The sequence below is a fragment of the Prionailurus bengalensis genome, chromosome A1, assembly GCF_016509475.1.
Source record: "Prionailurus bengalensis isolate Pbe53 chromosome A1, Fcat_Pben_1.1_paternal_pri, whole genome shotgun sequence".
NCBI lineage: Eukaryota > Metazoa > Chordata > Mammalia > Carnivora > Felidae > Prionailurus > Prionailurus bengalensis.
In genome coordinates, this window is record NC_057343.1 from 132,674,406 (window position 1) to 132,692,458 (window position 18,053).

At 35.1% G+C, this 18,053-nt stretch overlaps 1 protein-coding gene across 1 annotated transcript in view; it reads left to right on the forward strand.

The window, feature by feature from the left end:
- Window positions 1-18,053, forward strand: part of CWC27 (CWC27 spliceosome associated cyclophilin) — a 197,962-nt gene that overhangs the window by 9,175 nt on the left and 170,734 nt on the right. The window contains exons 3-7 of the mRNA XM_043591183.1: window positions 6,523-6,635; window positions 9,126-9,269; window positions 10,939-11,037; window positions 11,673-11,776; window positions 13,482-13,551. Coding sequence (XP_043447118.1) covers window positions 6,523-6,635; window positions 9,126-9,269; window positions 10,939-11,037; window positions 11,673-11,776; window positions 13,482-13,551 — 530 coding nt within the window. The remainder of the gene's footprint in view (window positions 1-6,522; window positions 6,636-9,125; window positions 9,270-10,938; window positions 11,038-11,672; window positions 11,777-13,481; window positions 13,552-18,053) is intronic.

Consider the following 18,053-nt stretch of genomic DNA (forward strand, 5'->3'; position numbering starts at 1 on the left):
TGGTTTCAAATCATTGTCTTTCTAAGTTATACCTGATTTGTAGAGACAGACAAGGTTAATTAGGTATCAGAAAACAGCATTTTGAGTCAAAGGCAGGGTGTGAAAGATAATTCAATATAACCAGTGAAAGGGTACAGCTAGAGCTCTCCAAATAGATAATAATTACACAAATAGATAATTATCAGGGGAAGATTTAAGGTATAAAAATACCCAGAGCCTCCTCCCCCCAAAGAAAGAAAAAGAGAAGGACATCTGTGAAGACCATTATTAATAATTGCTATGGCAGGCAGGAAGGAAATTGAGTCAGACAGGTAGTACAGTCAGAGAATCCTCAAATTACTATCAACAGAGTCGAGAAACACAGTAGACACAGAAAAGTCAGACTTGTTTCTGGAAAGAAGTTTTGAAGACTCAAAAGCTCAAATTTTACAGGGGAAGACTGGAAGTACAAAAACATTAGAAAGAATGAATGGTAATTAACAATCCATGACCAGGTGAATGGAAGAAACAGAAAACATCTGGATATAATATGACAATGAAGAAGAAATAAAGTTCTTAAGTTAGATCATGATGAAACTTAATTGGAACAACAAAAATTATTCCCCTCTATAGAAGAATACGTGGAGAAAGAGAATAGAAAAATCATAAGAAAAATAACTACAGCAATTCTCTTAATTGAACAGGTGAGAGAGAGAATTATTACTGCAAAGGCTAACAAGAAGCCTGACAAGGCTAACTGAAATGAAGATACCCCCAAATAAAGTCAAGTTTTTAAAATATAATTTGGAGAACCTCATTTAATTCACTAATTCTGTTACTTAAGTCATGGTATGTCAAGATCTTTTAGCATTCATATCAGTATTTTTTTCAAAAAGGGATGATTTCCAGAATTAAAAAAGAAATAAGTACAAACTTAGGAAGGTGGAGCCAGATATGGCTCCCAACTAAAATGCTGTTCATAGCGGAAGTTCTTAGTCTTTTTTTTTCCCCCCCGCTTTATTGAGGTATTATAGACAAATAAAAATTGTATATATTTAGGTTGTACATGATTTTTTAAAAGGTGTACAAGTGTGTACTATACATATACACTGAAATGATTATCACAATCAAGTTAAGTAATGTATCCGTCACCTCACAGTTACGAGTGTGTGTGTGTGTGTGTGTGTGTGTGTGTGTGTGTGTGTGTGTAGTGAGAACACTTGAGATCTTTTTTCTTAGCAAACTGCAAGTATACAATACAGTATTATTAACTATACTCACCATGTTGTACATTGAATCCCCAGAAGTTATTCGTTTTATATTTGAAAATTTATACCTTTTGACCAACATATCCCGATTTCTCCCACCTGCCAGCACCTGGCAACCACCATTTTACTCTCCAGTTCTAAGAGTTTAACTTTTTTAGACTCCACATACAGAATTTGTCATTCTGGTGTCTGGGAGATGTCTTTAGTGTTTATAGAAATGAAAGATCTAGAATTACACAGCCTTACTCTTGGATTTCAGGCTTTGTGGAATAGTTAGGTGAATATTTAAAGGTGAGTGAAATTTTTAAAAAATAGGTTAAAAAAGAAGGAAAGGGAAGCTTGTTGCTTTTGATAGTTTTGTTGGTTCCTCTGAAGTATGAGGAAGGAGTAAAATTTTAGGTTGGCAAAACAAAGTGGGAAGCAGAAAGAGAAGTAGTTAAGAAAATCAAATTTTTTATGCTTTATGTAACTATTAATTTCTTTATTTCTATTTTACCTCAGATTTACTCTTTAAGATCTATTCTTGGGGTGTTTGAGTGGCTCCGTTGGTTGAGCATCTGACTCTTGATTTCAGTTTGGGTCATGATCCCAGGGTCATGGATTGAGCCCCACATTGGGTTCCAGGCTCCAAGCAGAGCTTGCTTGAGATTCTTCTCTTTCCTTCGGCCTTTCTTCTCCACTTGTGCTTTCTCTCTCTCTCTCTCTCTCTCTCTCTCTAAAATAATAATTTAAAAAAAGTTAAAAAAAGGTCTATTCTTTATCAGTTATCTTTACCCCCTACCTCCTATTCTTTAGAAGTGACCAACATAAGTATAAATTAAGAGGTTAAAAGAAATATCTTTATAAAACTAAAATATTTGTTTAAAAAAATCCTAAGAGGCCAAAATAAACAGGGCAGACAGGAAACAAAAGGAGTTATAAATAAAAAGTTATTAATGATAATGTTCATAAAATTAAACACAAACACCAGATTCTAGAAAAATACACATAAATCACTTAAAAGTGCAAATGTAAATTTCTATATGGTACTCGGCAGAAATATAATTAGATAATGTGTACCGTGATACCCATACATTGTACAGCCAGAAATAAAAACTATAATGGCAAATACGGGAACCACAGAGGCCAAATAGGAACTTTATTTCATATTTAAGATACATGAAAATGTCTTTCTTCAATAGTGGAGAAAATTTAGGAAGATATTACCAGACGTAATGAAATGAGAAAATCACTTTCTTCACAACACTTATGGAAATGATACATAAAAACATTTAAGAAGAAAGTCAAATAAACATTATTGCATGCCACAAAATCTATTATAGTACATAGTAAACTATAAAGACAACCATAAATGCATTGTCAGCAGTGATATGAATAAGTTACATGGAAATAGAAATGATGGATATGGAGATTTTGTAGAATTTTGAAATTTTAGCCATGGTAGATTATAAAATTATGGTGTAGAGTAATTATAGAAAATTCCTACTCAGTATATATGGTATTATAATTTCATTCATCCAACAGGAATATAATTAGGAATATAAAAAGGAAAAGCTTAAAGTAAAAAGCCAATTATCACTAAAAGATTTAATAGGAAAAAGGAGTAAGATGGGTTATTTTAAAATTGGAAAGCACACGGGGCGCCTGGGTGGCGCAGTCGGTTAAGCGTCCGACTTCAGCCAGGTCACGATCTCGCGGTCCGTGAGTTCGAGCCCCGCGTCGGGCTCTGGGCTGATGGCTCAGAGCCTGGAGCCTGTTTCCGATTCTGTGTCTCCCTCTCTCTCTGCCCCTCCCCCGTTCATGCTCTGTCTCTTTCTGTCCCAAAAATAAATAAACGTTGAAAAAAAAAATTTAAAAAAAAAAAAAATTGGAAAGCACAAATAATAAAGATCTCTTTCATATCCCCCTTCCCTCACATCTAATAGATTTCTGAGTCTTACTCTAGAGAATTCTTAAGTATGTGCCTCTCAGTAGAAGTCACAGTCATGGTTTACTCTTGGGACAATAGTTGCTCCCTGTCCCTCCAGCCTTGTCACTTCCTTCCAGTCCATTCTCTATACTGGGAGTTTGATATTTTGAAAAAGCAGATCTGATAAAAAAAAAAAAAAGTTGATTGGTTGCATATTATGGACCTAAAGGATTATTATCATTTTCTGATGTAGACTGGGGCATGTTGCATATTTAAACGAAATAGAATTTAAACGAAAATATTAAAGTTTGACCTCACATTTGTGTTGAACTTGAAAGTTTATAGATTGCCTCCACATTATCTTATTTAATCTTCAGAATACAATGGATTAATTTATAATATTAATTTTATAATGAGAAAATTATGTGTACAGCATGTGGGGGATAGTTAATAATGCTGTATTGCATATTTGGAAGTTGCCGAGAAAGTAGATCTTAAAAGTTCTCATTGCAAGAAAAAGGAATTTGTTACTATGTGAGGTGATGGATGTTAACTATAAGACTTATTATGGTGATTATTTCACAATATATGCAAATAGTGAATCATTATGTTGTCCACCTGAAACCAATGTGATGTTAAATGTCAATTGTATCCCAGTGATTTAAACAGAGGGAAAAAAAAGAGGGGCATCTGTGTGGCTCTCAGTCAGTTAAGCATGCTACTGTTGGTTTTGGTTTAGGCTCAGGTCGTGATCTCACAATTCTGTGAGTTTGATCCTAGAGTTGGGCTTTGCGCTAGCTGTGCAGAGGCTCTTTGGGATTCTTTCTCTCTCCTTCTCCCTGCCCCTTCCCCACTTGCATTATTTCTGTTTCTCTCGAAATAAATATAAAAAAATAAAAAGAGGGGAAAAAATAAATGGAGTTTAAGCTAGCAGCTAGCAAAAGCCAAGACTCAGAACTCCTCCTGCATGCTGCATACAGGATTAACCTGAATAAATGGTTTACTTAAGGGTATAGGAGAGATACTTTTAGACCTCTTAGTTTTTAGTTTCTATTTGTAACCAAGGAGCACTTGTTTGCACTGGAGACCTCTTGTGCACACAGCCCAACAACTTCACTGGGAGAAGGGTTTGAAAAAATCAGTTGTTTCTCCTGTCTACTTCTTCCTATCTATCCTCTATACTGGATACAGTTGTTAGATTACATATTAGATTTTTTAAAATATGGATTTAAAATTTTTTTTTTCAACGTTTATTTATTTCTGGGACAGAGAGAGACAGTGCATGAACGGGGGAGGGGCAGAGAGAGAGGGACACACAGAATCGGAAACAGGCTCCAGGCTCTGAGCCATCAGCCCAGAGCCTGACGCGGGGCTCGAACTTACGGACTGCGAGATCGTGACCTGGCTGAAGTCGGACGCTTAACCGACTGCGCCACCCAGGCGCCCCTAAAATATGGATTTTATATCCAGTTATATCTTGCGAATGTAAATAATTATGAGGGTGCCTGCAAGCCACTATATTACAGTACTTTATGAATTATGATAAACCACATTCTTGTTTTGACTTATGAAGTGTCACTGAGTATCTATGTAATAGGTACCTCATGAATTCTATCAGTAATTTTTCAGTACAGTGCCTGGCCCACGGTAGGCACTTGATTTGCATTTGTCATTATATGACTTAGGCTGTGTTCAGGTGCAAGTAGGAAAAGACTCCTTTCAATGTTATTTACATAATAAAGACATTCATAATCCTGTACCACGACACGAAAACTGATGTCAGGCAGTTCTGCAGGCTCAGCGAAGCTTTCAGGAAATTCTGCTTTTCCCATCTTTCTCTTTGCGAGCCTCAGTGTGTGACTGAGCTAGGCCTACACTCAGTAATTGACTCCACCTCAGTCTAGTCTGTTGCTAGTTGGGTTTTGTTTGTTTGATTTAACAACAATAATAGAGTCTGTTTATTCAGCACTTACTTCAGGGCTACACCTATATTCTACATAAATTTTCCTCTTGTACTCACCTGATTAGTTCATATAAGTTCAAAACTACTTTGGGTGAGATAAAAATAATTTTTTTTTCCTTTCATTCAGGGATCTTTTATAAAAGAGGTGAAATGTACATAATATGAAAGTAATCATTTCAAAGACAATTCAATGATATTTAGTATATTTGCTATGTTACACAACCAGCACCTCTGTCTAGTTCCAAAACAGTTTTATTATCCCAAAAGAAAACTACTCATTAAGCAATCACTTCCACTTCTCCCCTCTCTCCTCCCCTGACAACCACCAATCTGTTTTCCATCTCTATGGATTTACCTATTCTGGATGTTTCATATAAATGGAATCATATAATATATGACTTTTTGTGTGTGGCTTCTTTCACATAGCATAGTTTTGAGTTTCATCTATGTTGTAGTGCATATCGGTATTTCATTCCCTTCTTTGGCTGAGTGATCTTCCACTGTATGTAAATACCTCATCTTGTTTATTCATTCACTCATTGATGGACATCTGGATTGTTTCTTCCTTTTGCAGTTGCGAACGGCACTGCTGTGAACATTCATATACAAGTATTTGTTTAGTGCCTGTTTTCAGTTTGGGGGGTGGATGTATTCATAGAAGTAAGATTGATGGATAATTCTGTGTTTAAATTTTGTAGAGCCATCAAACTTTTCCACAGTGCCTGTATCATTTTACAACCCAACACACAATGTACAAAGCTCCAGTTTCACCACCTCCTCACTAACACTTGCTATTTTCCTTTCCTTTGGATGATAGCCATCCTAGTGGGTGTGATGTGGTATTCATTGTGGTTTTGATTAGCATTTCCCTAATGACTGATGATATTGAGAATCTTTTCTTATTCATATTGTCCATTGTTGCTACTTCTTAATATAAACTCCCTGATTCAGTCAAACCCTAATTTTTGCCATTTTGCTCTCAACAACTTCTTTGCTCATGATTTACCTCACTGAGATGCCATGCTTCTCCCACATGCAACTTCTTTTCCTTGGTGAAGTCTCCCTCGTGATTTTAGGTTCCCGATAATAAGTACTATTAGGAGATCATATGTGATCTCTCTTGTATAGTAAAAGCTTCCAAATAATATATTTATGTATAAACTGTAATGCAATTTGAGAGACTCCTGGAAATAAATACAACACAACAACAGTCATGCTTTTTTGTAGAAATTGTGCTGTTTTGAGTAGGCATTTTATAATAAGTAGGGAAGAAAAGGTTTGGGTTTAGGAGCCTATTTAGCATTCTGGGGGGGGGGGGGAGATCTTGTGACTTTAATTATATTAACTCTGATAGCTATATACTTCACTTTAGACTTTGCTAAATTATTTTAAATTTCTTTCAGCATATTATGACAACACCATTTTTCATAGAGTTGTACCTGGTTTCATAGTCCAAGGGGGAGATCCTACTGGCACAGGGACTGGTGGAGAATCTATCTATGGAGCCCCATTCAAGGTGAGACTGAATTTTTATTGTTATTTATTTGCAAATCAATTTGGATTCCTTAATTGAAAATCACTGTGCCCCTGGTGAAAAAACTACATTTCACATTACTGCACAAAATCTGGTATTTATCACATGTTTGGGATTATAAGGGATAAGAGCAGCACTTACCCTATCAAGCATTCTTTCAGAGTTGTCTTATTGCTAATTTTTTGCTAGATTGAATTCAGGTAGAGCTAATGGTGGTAGTGAGGAAAATGCGAGTCAGAAAAAAAGACTACATGACATAATTCTTGATAGCTGACTGTATCTGATATCTACAACTCTGTAAATGTAAAAAGGTTTTAGAACATTTCATATGCCATTTTATTTAAAAAATTTTTTTTTAATACTGTATGGAATTTATATTAATCTGCTTGGACTGTTACAACAAAATACCACTGACAGGGTGACTTAAACAACAGGAATTTGTTTGTCACAGTTCTGGAGGCTAGGAAGTACGGATCAGCTTGCTGGCATTCAATTTCTGGGGAAGGTTCTCTTCCTGGCTTGTCAACGGCTGCCTGCTTGCTGTGTCTTTACATGGTAGAGAGAGTGAGCTCTGGTGTCTCTTCCTCTTTTTATAAGGACATCACCGCTATTGGATTAGGGCTTCACACTTATGACATCATTTATCCTTTATTATCCCTTCATAGGCCCTGTCTCTAATACAGTCACACTGCGGGTTACAGCTTCAACCTATGAATTCTGGGGAGACACAATTTGGTCCAATGCAGAATTCATTCTTAATTGTGCACAGTAGACCCCTGTAGTGGAAAATGCATTACACAACAGGAAATCACAAAGGGACAGAAGAAAGAATTAACATAAAAAGTGTTAGAAAACAGTATATTAATCAAAAATAGGTCAGTGATGGGGCACTTGGGTGGCTCAGTCTGTTAAGCATCTGACTTTGGCTCAGGTCATGATCTTATGGCTCAGCTTGTGAGTTCTGAGCCCCGCAGCAGGCAGGCTCTGTGCTGACAGCTCAGACCCTGGAGCCTGCTTCAGATTCCGTGTCTCCATCTCTCTCTCTCTGTGCCCCTCCCCTGCTTGTGCATGTGCGTGCGCGCTCTCTCTCTCTCAGAAATGAATAAACATTTTAAAAAATTAAAAAAAGAATAGGTGAGTGATTTGTTAACTGCCAACACAGAACTAAAAAGAAAAAAAAGAGTTAATGTCCTAGTTAAGGTATTAAAATCACAGAGGGTTCAAGTAAACACTAAATGTTGTTTTTTATCTGATGGTGCTAATATCATGTTCTTTGAATGAGTAAACATCATTAGTTCTTAAAGTGAGAGAATTTTTGAAGACATCATGTTTTTACTAATGAGATAGAGGGTCTGGAGTTTCTTTTAATTTTTTACTGGGTCACTGTGTGATTCTTGAGAACAACACTTGACCTGTTTGCTTTAATTTCCAGATGATAATGGCCTTAGAAAATGAGGAATGGTTATAATAAAAAAGTCTCAGATGTCACTATAAAACTATTTTGTATTTTACCAAATTGAGATGTCTCCGGATTTTGGAGCTTCCATCTAGTAGGAAGCATTCCTTTATTCTGTTATTCAGTGTAACAGAATAGCTCTTTTTGACAATTTCCTTCTAAATTGAGATTTTTGCCTATTATGTCCAGGTAATATGGTTACCTTGTTAAGTTTTTCAGTTAGGTCATTTTTCACGGGGTATACAGAGTTAGGACTCTTTGAGTTCAAATCTTTGACAATTATTTATTAAGGAAAAATAACTTTCTTTCTGAAAAGCATTGATTACATAACATGGCTATATTATAAATGAGTCTGGCATCAGGCCTGGAATGAAATTCTGTTAACGGAGAGACTAATGTAGGTTATGGAGCCCTCCCATAGCAAGAAATTCACCTTAGAAAGGCTTGCTCTTGCTCTTTGGAAAACTGGCAAATGGGACCAGTGCTTGTTCAGAAAAGATTTAACAAAGACCTGTAAAAAACAGAGTAAAACAATTTATAGTAGTTTCCTTGAATTAAAAACCAAGAAGAAAGCAATTTTTTCATGACCTTTAGGACAGAGTGGGGAAGGGCAGTAGTTGAAGACTCTGCCGTGATTCAAAGGTAGGTTTTTTTGGAGAAAAAAATAGAAGGTTCTAAAAAGTTAGATTACTTTGAGGGATGTGAAGAATAGGGGAATGAGTTTGAAATCACTTACCCTTTGAGTGTCTTCTTCTGTGTAAATATGGGCAGCTTTCCCATAAAATAGGCTAAATTTGTGGTTGTGTATATTTAGAAGATACTTCTAGGCTAGTGAAGTCAAGTTTAATAGCATCGAGGGAATAAATACTGGATTTGCTTATACTTGAAAATCAGTTAAATAAAACTTTAACATTTTTGATTAGAAGTTGTATAGAACCTTGTTTACTGACTTTGAAGGTCCTTATAACTGAGATCATTCACTAAACTTTTTTTTTTTTTTTTTTTTAATGCTTCAGGATGAATTCCACTCACGGTTACGTTTTAATCGGAGAGGGCTGGTTGCCATGGCAAATGCTGGTCCTCATGATAATGGCAGCCAATTCTTCTTTACACTGGGTCGAGCAGATGAACTTAACAATAAGCACACCATTTTTGGAAAGGTTTGTGTCCAGTTATCTTCAGCTTCTATGATACATATGGCCAACTTATCTAGGAGTTGCCCTCATAAAAATATTCCCTGGGTTATTTTTTTATTATTTCTAAAAATGGTGGAATATATCCCTTTTATAGTGAACTATGAAGGACCATCTGAACTTTATGTGTGTATGTTTCAAATAAGTCATTGATTATAACTTTAAAATTTTCCTTTTTCTAAAACATACTGATGGTATTAGCTACTGCATCACTCAGCTAATATTATTTCTACATTCTTAGAAACCTAGGCATTATCTAGGTAACAAGATTTAGTAGTTTTAAGTTTTCCTTAAAGTTTAAAGTGGAAATTATGTTAACATTAAAACTTCTTACCTGAAATACTACTTTGAATAGGAGCTATTTAATCCTGCTCACGTTTAGCATCATATGAGGGAATATCATTTCCGTAGAATTTTGAACCGTTTTGTTTAAAGGAGGATTCTGACCGTTTTGTTTTCTCACTTTCTCTTCTAATTCCCACATTCCCACATGTGTTAAGTCTTAGGCATGTTACACATCCCTAGTGTATCAGCTCCCTCTGCTGGTTCAGTAGGAATGGTTTCCCCACAGCCTAGATGAAACTGGATTTTCTGATGATGAAGAGGAACAAACAAACTGAGCACAACTGGAAAACTGGTATTGCTTTAAAACTCCTGAGAAATGTTGAATCTAAGGACTCATGCTGAAAACATGTAGTACAATATTGTTGCTTAAAACTTAACAACGTAGGTTAAGAAATAAGCATTGGCACATTTGAACCACTCCAGCACAGGTTATCTGATGTTCAACGATTTCCCTTCCTGTTATTAAAAAAAAAAAAGTAACAGCATATAATAAAATGAGTTTTAGGTTGTCATTGTGAACCACTTTTTACAATTGCTATTATATACCTTTCGCACTGGAGACAAAGTATAGCTTAGTGATGAGAATTCAGAAAGGCCAACACTGTCACTGTGTAACTTCTTTGAATCTCAATGTTCTTCTCTAGATAAGGAGTATAAGGACCTGTATTTAGGATGTTTATGAGGATTAAACAAGATAATATCTGTAAAGCACTTCCACGTGTTCTTATTTGCTTGTTCTGCCCAATTCTAAAATCTAAATTTATTATTTTTTTTAATGAAAAGTTGTCATTCAGTAGGAGGTTACCTGGCATTATATTTTTATTTTTAATGAAAACTGATATTATATATATATATTGGAAATTTCATAAAAATGTTATCAAGGGATTGAACTCCATTTTTCCTTTTCCCCCTTAAGATTAAGATGAAATTGCTTTATTTGCATTATTACTACATATGCTCCTATATAAAAATATGAAATTTCCTTTTAGTTATTGAAAAAAATATTTTCAGAAGTCTTCCTTTATTTCAAAGATGAATATAGGGGCGCCTGGGTGGCTCAGTTGGTTAAACTCCAACTTTGGCTCAGGTCATGATCTCGCGGTACGTGGGCTCGAGCCCCACGTTGGGGTCTGTGCTGACAGCTCAAAGCCTGGAGCTTGCTTCCGGTTCTGTGTCTCCCTTTCTCTCTGCCCCTCCCCCACTCACGCTCTGTCCTCTCTGTCTCTCAAAAATAAATAAACGTTAAGAAAAATTCAAAGAATAATTATAATAGTTTGCAGTTTTCTTATAGGTTACAGGGGATACAGTATATAACATGCTACGGCTAACAGAAGTAGACGTTGATGAGGAAGAAAGACCACGCAATCCACATAAAATAAGGAGTTGTGAGGTAGGAGCATGATTTCTAAGATACAGTGCTTAATTGATCATTTAAAAGAAACTGATTATTAGTATTTTAAACTAATGGATGGAGGCTTTATACTAAATCAATAGTACAACTCAGATTTTGTCTGTGTAATTTAGGTGCAATTTCTGATTAAGAATTTTTTTTTTTTTAATTAAAGGTTTGACTTCAAGGATGAGACTTTAGCTGATAATCCAATGCATGAAAAGCTTGATTTACAGTGGAAAGTTAGAGGAATTAGACTTATTTAGCTGAATGAAGTCACTTCCTAAGTAATTTAAGAGTGATCCTTCATTGAGGAAGCAAGGTCCTTAAGAGCATTTGCTTTGGGGTCAAAACCCTTGAGTTTGTCTTCCTTACTAGATATTAAGGTTTCTTGAATATTTTTCCTCTTTATAAAATAAGGATAAAATACACTCTACTTAATTGCACATAAGATTATTGAGAGAATACAATGAGACCATGTAAGTGGAAGCACTTTATGTAGTATATATATTAGACTTATAATAGTTATGTGAGCAAAAAATATAAATGCTAATGTCAACATAATTAAATATTGGTCTTAATTTTTTGTGAAGTTTTAAAAAATGGAATAATGTTTTCAAAATATTTTTTCATAGGTTTTGTTTAATCCTTTTGATGACATCATTCCCAGAGAAATAAAAAAGCCAAAAAAAGAGAAACCAGAGGAGGAAGTAAAGAAATTGAAGCCCAAAGGCACAAAGTAATCATAATAGAAACATTTTTCTTCAGATTGAAAAGCTGAAGAATTCATTTAATTCATTTTATTTCCTTTTGTAACAACTGTCTACAGTGAAGGGGGAGGCCAGTGTGGGCCAGGAAGATATCTGAATTATGCGGTTTTTCCTAAAAATTCACTTCTTATACTTAAAAACTGTATATAACTTGAACTTAATCTGAAGAAGTATTGTGTCAGCTGTCTGTATGAAATCTGTATTAATAAACAGATAAATATTTATGATCACTATAGCAATTATTTATATAAATGAGTTGAGAATTTTTGTTTTTTTTACTAATTTTTCAATTAATATATGCTCAGTATAAAGAACTTGGAAAGTAAAGTATGAATGATATAATGACTGCATGGTTACATAATTTTTCGCTCCTGTGTTGGAGTAAATAAGTTTCAGTATTTTGTCAACAGTATTTTTCACATTATTAGTTTTGTCTATAAAAATAGATATCAGAGAGTCAGATCTCAGCTTGATCTTTTAGTGATTTCCAGCGTCCATATTAGTTATTTTATTTTATTCCTAAGTGATAGATTCAGACAGTTCTAAGTGTAATCCTGCCTCAGTTTATAAGAAGCAAAGTGTGTTAATATTTCTGAGCCCCAGTTTCCCCATCTTGTAAAATGGAGATTATAATTACAACATCTGGTTGTTATGAAGATAAAACAAAAAGAGGAATTTGAAAACACCCAGTGGTATGGGTATTCAATACATATTTGTTTCTTTTTGTGACATCCTACAATATAAGTTAAGTCACTTTTATAAACTGTCAAATATGAGCCACTTTAATAAGCAGTTGATGTCTTGTGGCAAAATAAATTCTTATATAGCTATATATTTGCTCTCTTATTTTTTGATTCATTTATTTTGACTAGTTTATCTCTGAGTGAAAGGTCACTGTCACCATATCCAGATACAGTATTTCATCACTATTATTTATCTTGGCAACAAGCCTGAAAGCTATTGTGTTTTTGTTTTTTGTTTGTTTTTAGTTCATAGCAAATATCTTAGGGATGATTTGGTAGTCATTGATTGCATCTAGGTTTTGAAAGAAAATTCCTCTTTGTTGCCAAATCTTTTATTTTTCCAATACTTGAGAGAGAGTTTTAATAACTTATTATTTATCTTCCTTGAGATGTCTTTAATTTGAAGCCTCAGAGAAGACAGTTTCTTCTTCCCCATGGGCTCTTTTTTGTTAAGATTATTGCTTATATTTTTTTTATTTGACAATTTTGCATAACTTTTATCAGTTTTTAAATTTTGAGACCTATTTTGGAAGATGCTAGATTAATTGCTTCCCATTTGTAGTGCTCTTGGGGCTATATATTTATTAGTTTTTCAGAAATCTCCATTTTGTTAACCAATATTTATATATATAAAAAAGCTTAATTATTTCTGTCATGCTTGACTTAGTATACTTAATGGTCGTGCTCAGGATGGATTTTAGTCATTAGTTTCATCTAATATGTGAAGTATCTATGGTCTGAAGCCAATGCCTTAACATTATGCTGAAAATACAGATCCTTAGTAGATTTCTGCTGAATCCTAAGTCATATTACATACTGCTGAATGGTCAAAATGTGTTTCTTCTTGTATATTCTATTCTATTACTTTGAAAATGCAATAAGTTTTGTTTAATTTTTTCTTAATTTTCTTTTTTCCTTTTTTTTTGATAAGAAATTTTAGTTTACTTTCATTTGGAGAGGAAGCTGAAGAAGAAGAGGAGGAAGTAAATCGAGTTAGTCAGGTACAACGCTAAGTTGCCCTTTGTTCTGAATTATAAAAGGTATTTTTGTATCTCCTGCTACATGTGGCACAGCATGTTTTTCATAGTACACAGTCAGGAAGCGTTTGTCGAACTGATTTGTAAAATGACCTGTTGTTAGTAATATTTACAACTCCTGAGATGATATGCCCTCTTAAAATTATAATTTCGTGGGGTTTTTTAACTTGGCTTTTTTTTTTTTTAATCAGTCAGAACTAGAGTTAAAGAATGACTCAACTTTATGATTCAGATTTTAATTGCTATTTAAATGATTTGCTAGATGATAATGATTATGATCATTGTTATAATAAATAGTGACAGACCAAGGTCTTACATTCATTTTAATATTATCTATCTATATATTATTAATGTCATTAATTCTCATCACAGCCCTTTAAGATACATATTATCATTATCCCCATTTCACCCATAAATAAATTAAGGTATAGATAGATTATAATTTGCTCAGTCACACAACTAGTAAGTAGCTAGAGCTGGGATTTGAACCTATGTCTGCCTCAGTATAAGATACATGTATTTGGATTATATATTGCCTCCTGGCCTTTGACCCTACCAGTGCTTCCATTAGGCCTGTAAGTATCATTTTCCTGAATATCACTTTTATCACAGTATACATTGTGAACACCTATGGTGCCTTGCCATTATTTAGAGCAGTGAATCTGTTAAATATACTCCAAGAAAATCATCCTCAAGGGTTTGTACTCCCAAAGATTCTGGTATGTCTTCCCACGGATGATGAAGAAATTATGGAAATTTATTTAGAGAATCAAATTGGGGAGGGATGGGAAGGATGGAAGGAAGGGGAGGGAGGAAGGACTGCCTTTGATACAGCAGTTTGGTACATTATAATAATAGTGGAGGGTTGAAATGCAGAGTTTTTAAAAAGTGGACAATTCCTGTTCTTACATCTGTTTGTAAAGAAAGCCATAATGCCTTTAAACCACTCTTCTGTAAATAGATTACCTTTTTGTAGTGTTTAAAAAGAAAGAAAGAAGATTAGTGAACACGGAGACCTAAAGGATTAGGTTCAAAGTTTTATCATAGTAATTAAAATTCCATAACTTAGCACTGCCTTATTTGCTTAGAAATAGTTACCTATTTCTAACCAACAGTAATGACAGCATTGACTTAAAAAGCACATTATTTTTACCCTTGTTTTTAATTCTTTATCCATATACTTCCCTCATCACTTTAGATCCTCTCCCGTTTCTCTCTGCCCCTCCACTGCTCATGCTCACACACACCTCTCTCTCTCAAAGATAAATAAACATCAAAAAAAAAATTAAAAAAAGAGAAATGTTCTGGTCATAATTTTTGTCTTGCTGTCTTCAGTGTCCTTGAGTGATATGTTTGATACCATGGATTCAGCTACCACCTGTATGCTAATAATTCTGAACTCTAGGAACACAGCCCAATATTATTTCTGGGCTATTATCCCACATTCTTGATTTTTTCTCTAGGAAACATCTCTACTTCAGGTGTCAAAGTTAAATACATCTTTATATGAAAACCTCCTTTCTTTAGGCCTGTTCAGTATCATTGATCACTCTGGCACCCCAGTATGTCTGAAGTTATCTTCTTTAGATGTCAGAGCACTAGTTTTGCATTATTCATGATTCAAATTTGTGCCTTATTAAAATGAAAGATATATATACTTCATGTCATGATCCTGTGGGTATATTTGTAAATGGACAAAACCACAAATGTCAGATCTGGAAGTTGCCAGGAGTCCCTTTCACTGATGTTTTCTGAAGATGTCAAGTTTCCTTACATACCCATGCCTTCCCCACAATACCCCCACTCCTGTTTCTCCTTTTGTCTGGAGTGTCTTCTCCGTCATTTGACTCCACTAGATTTAGCTCCACTATAAATAAATATTTTATGTAATCTCTAAAATGGCCATGTGATATAGATATTATTCCTATTTAAGCGAAGAAATCAGTACTCAGAAAGGCTAGGTCACTGTGCAAGACCAATGTAATTAAGAGGTAGTAAAATCAGAGTTTTGGTCTTAGGTTTCTATAGCCATTTAAGTCTCAATTACGATTCAAGTGCTCAGAAGCTGCCTCCTCCCAGCCGAAGCCATCTAGAAGGCTGGTGGGAAATTGCATTGGTGGCACAGCATTCTGGGGTGGAAGGCAGCTCAGTGCAGCTGGCCCCCTGCTGTTGCCTAACTCCCACAGGGTCCTGGACATCAGGCTGAGCCAGGGACAGAGCCAGGGTAGGAGAAAGGAGCTCTTCTATCATTCTTTTTGTCAAATTAAATTTCTAGTTTGAAGTAAGTTTTGTTCAGTAAGTTTAGGATTGACTTTACTAGGAAATTAGTTTGAATTTTTTCTATTTGTAACAACAGTATGTGTTACATGTTTAAAGCATATCTTCTGCTGCTGCTGCTTACTATTATTGTACAAAGTAAAACAAACAAAATGTTTAATTTACACTGAATATCGTGAACTTGATAAAAGCAATTTGTTTTTGCTACAAGGTTGAAATGCAAAAGGAGAGCACCGCAGATAGTGTTGTCTTGCCCTTTATGTTTGCTCTCAAACCTGAAAAACACTTCACACAGTGGAAAGACTAAATTCGTTCCTTTTTGCCAAGAAAATTGCAAGCCACAGTCCATTATCAAATGAATAGTATAGGCCTAGTATTGTGTCATCATATTTCTCTCATCTGACTCTGTGCTGTGTGATAAAATTATCAAATGTTTGTTTCTGACCCTCAAATCTGTATCTTTTAGTTGGCTTATTCTTCTTTTCACCAGCTGCCTACTGGCCATCTCTCTCTATTTGAATATCTTACTAGTAATCCAAGCCCTAGCCAAGGCTTAGTTCATTATCTTTGTTTTCCAGACTTCTCCCTGTTCTGTGACTTCTTTTTCCACTCCCTGGTATCAGTATCCTCTAAAGAAAAATTTTAGATTCCGGTGTTTTTCTTACTTTTTTCTCTGCAAAACCAGTTTGTTGCAGTATTCTACCAATTTTTCATCCATAACATATCTTAAATCTATTTTTCCTTTTAATTTTTTTTGCTACTATCCTCATTCAGGCCTTCATTTCTAGCCTGGGCTGCTGCCTTAGTCTATAGACTGGTCTCCCAAGTTCTTACTCTTTATTCTCTTTCACTCAGAACAGTCTTCCTGAAACCCTGAAACCTCTTTAAGATGTCACAGTTACACTCTGTTAACTCTAGAAGTAAGGCCATGATCCCCCTTTACCAATTCTGCCCTTTGGTCTAATACTTCTTCTTCTTTTTTTTTTTTTTTTTTAATGTTTATTTATTTACTTTGAGGGAGAGAGAGAGATCGCAAGCAGCGGAGGAGCAGAGAGACAGAGAGAGAGAAAATCTTAAGCAGGCTCTGCACTGCCCAGAGCTCCATGCGGGACTCAATCTCACCAACACTGAGATCATGACCTGAGCTGAAATCAAGAGTCAGACGCTTAACTGACTGAACCACCCAGGCGCCCTTGTCTAATACTTCCTAAACCATTTAAAACCACTGGAAAATAGGTCCAATACTTCCTTAAAAATTAAAAATTACATTCCTACACCCCATTTCAGACCTACTGAATCAGAATCTCCAAGGAAGGGGCCTGACAAGCTGTACTTTTAATGAATTCCCTGGAATTCTTATCAGGGAAATGTAGGAAACACTGTTAGCAGACCTGAACTATTTGCTGTTCTACATAAATGTTTTGTATTTACTTTTCTGTGTGTCTTTGTTCAAATTTTTCACCTGCCTGAAGTCCTATCCCATTCTGGATGTCAAAGTCATACTTATTTTCAACACCTAAAATACCATCTTTCTAAATGTCTTTTCTTAATTGTTTCTTTTTCTGATCTAACCTTTGCTTCTCTTGTGACAGTTAACATTTTCCTTTTAATAACATCCATTTTGTTTTATTACACAAGAAATATGTGACTATGTTCTCACTGTATACTACTCAAACATTATACCCTTTTCTTTCTTCCATATTAAGTGTGTAGAGTCCTGGGCTGTGGGCTCTTTGATGGTAAACTGTGTCATCTTTGAGTGACAGTAGGTTGGAGTAGAGATAGCATGGATTTGGGATCATACACACTCATATTGGCACTTTGCTTTCCACTGATACTTTGTGACCTTTACTTAGTCTCTCTGAGCCTTACGTCTCCTCCTTGTAACATGAAAATACTCTGAACCATTTAGATTGTGAAATAAGGACGTGGGTAGTCATTACTTCGATACAATATGCAGTCTTGGAAAATGTTTTTGAAAGTCAAATGTCTTAAACAGTATACTCTATGTTATAATCTGTATTATATTCTCAGAGAGCTAAAGAATATCAAACAGTCTCTAATATGATTGTGATTATTATTCAGACGCTGCTGCCCTCATGTTAAAGCAGTCTAGAGGGTTGGGTTGGCAAAAAACTTCACCAACAATTTGGGGTTGGAAGCCTTAACTCCACACAACTGCCCTAGTG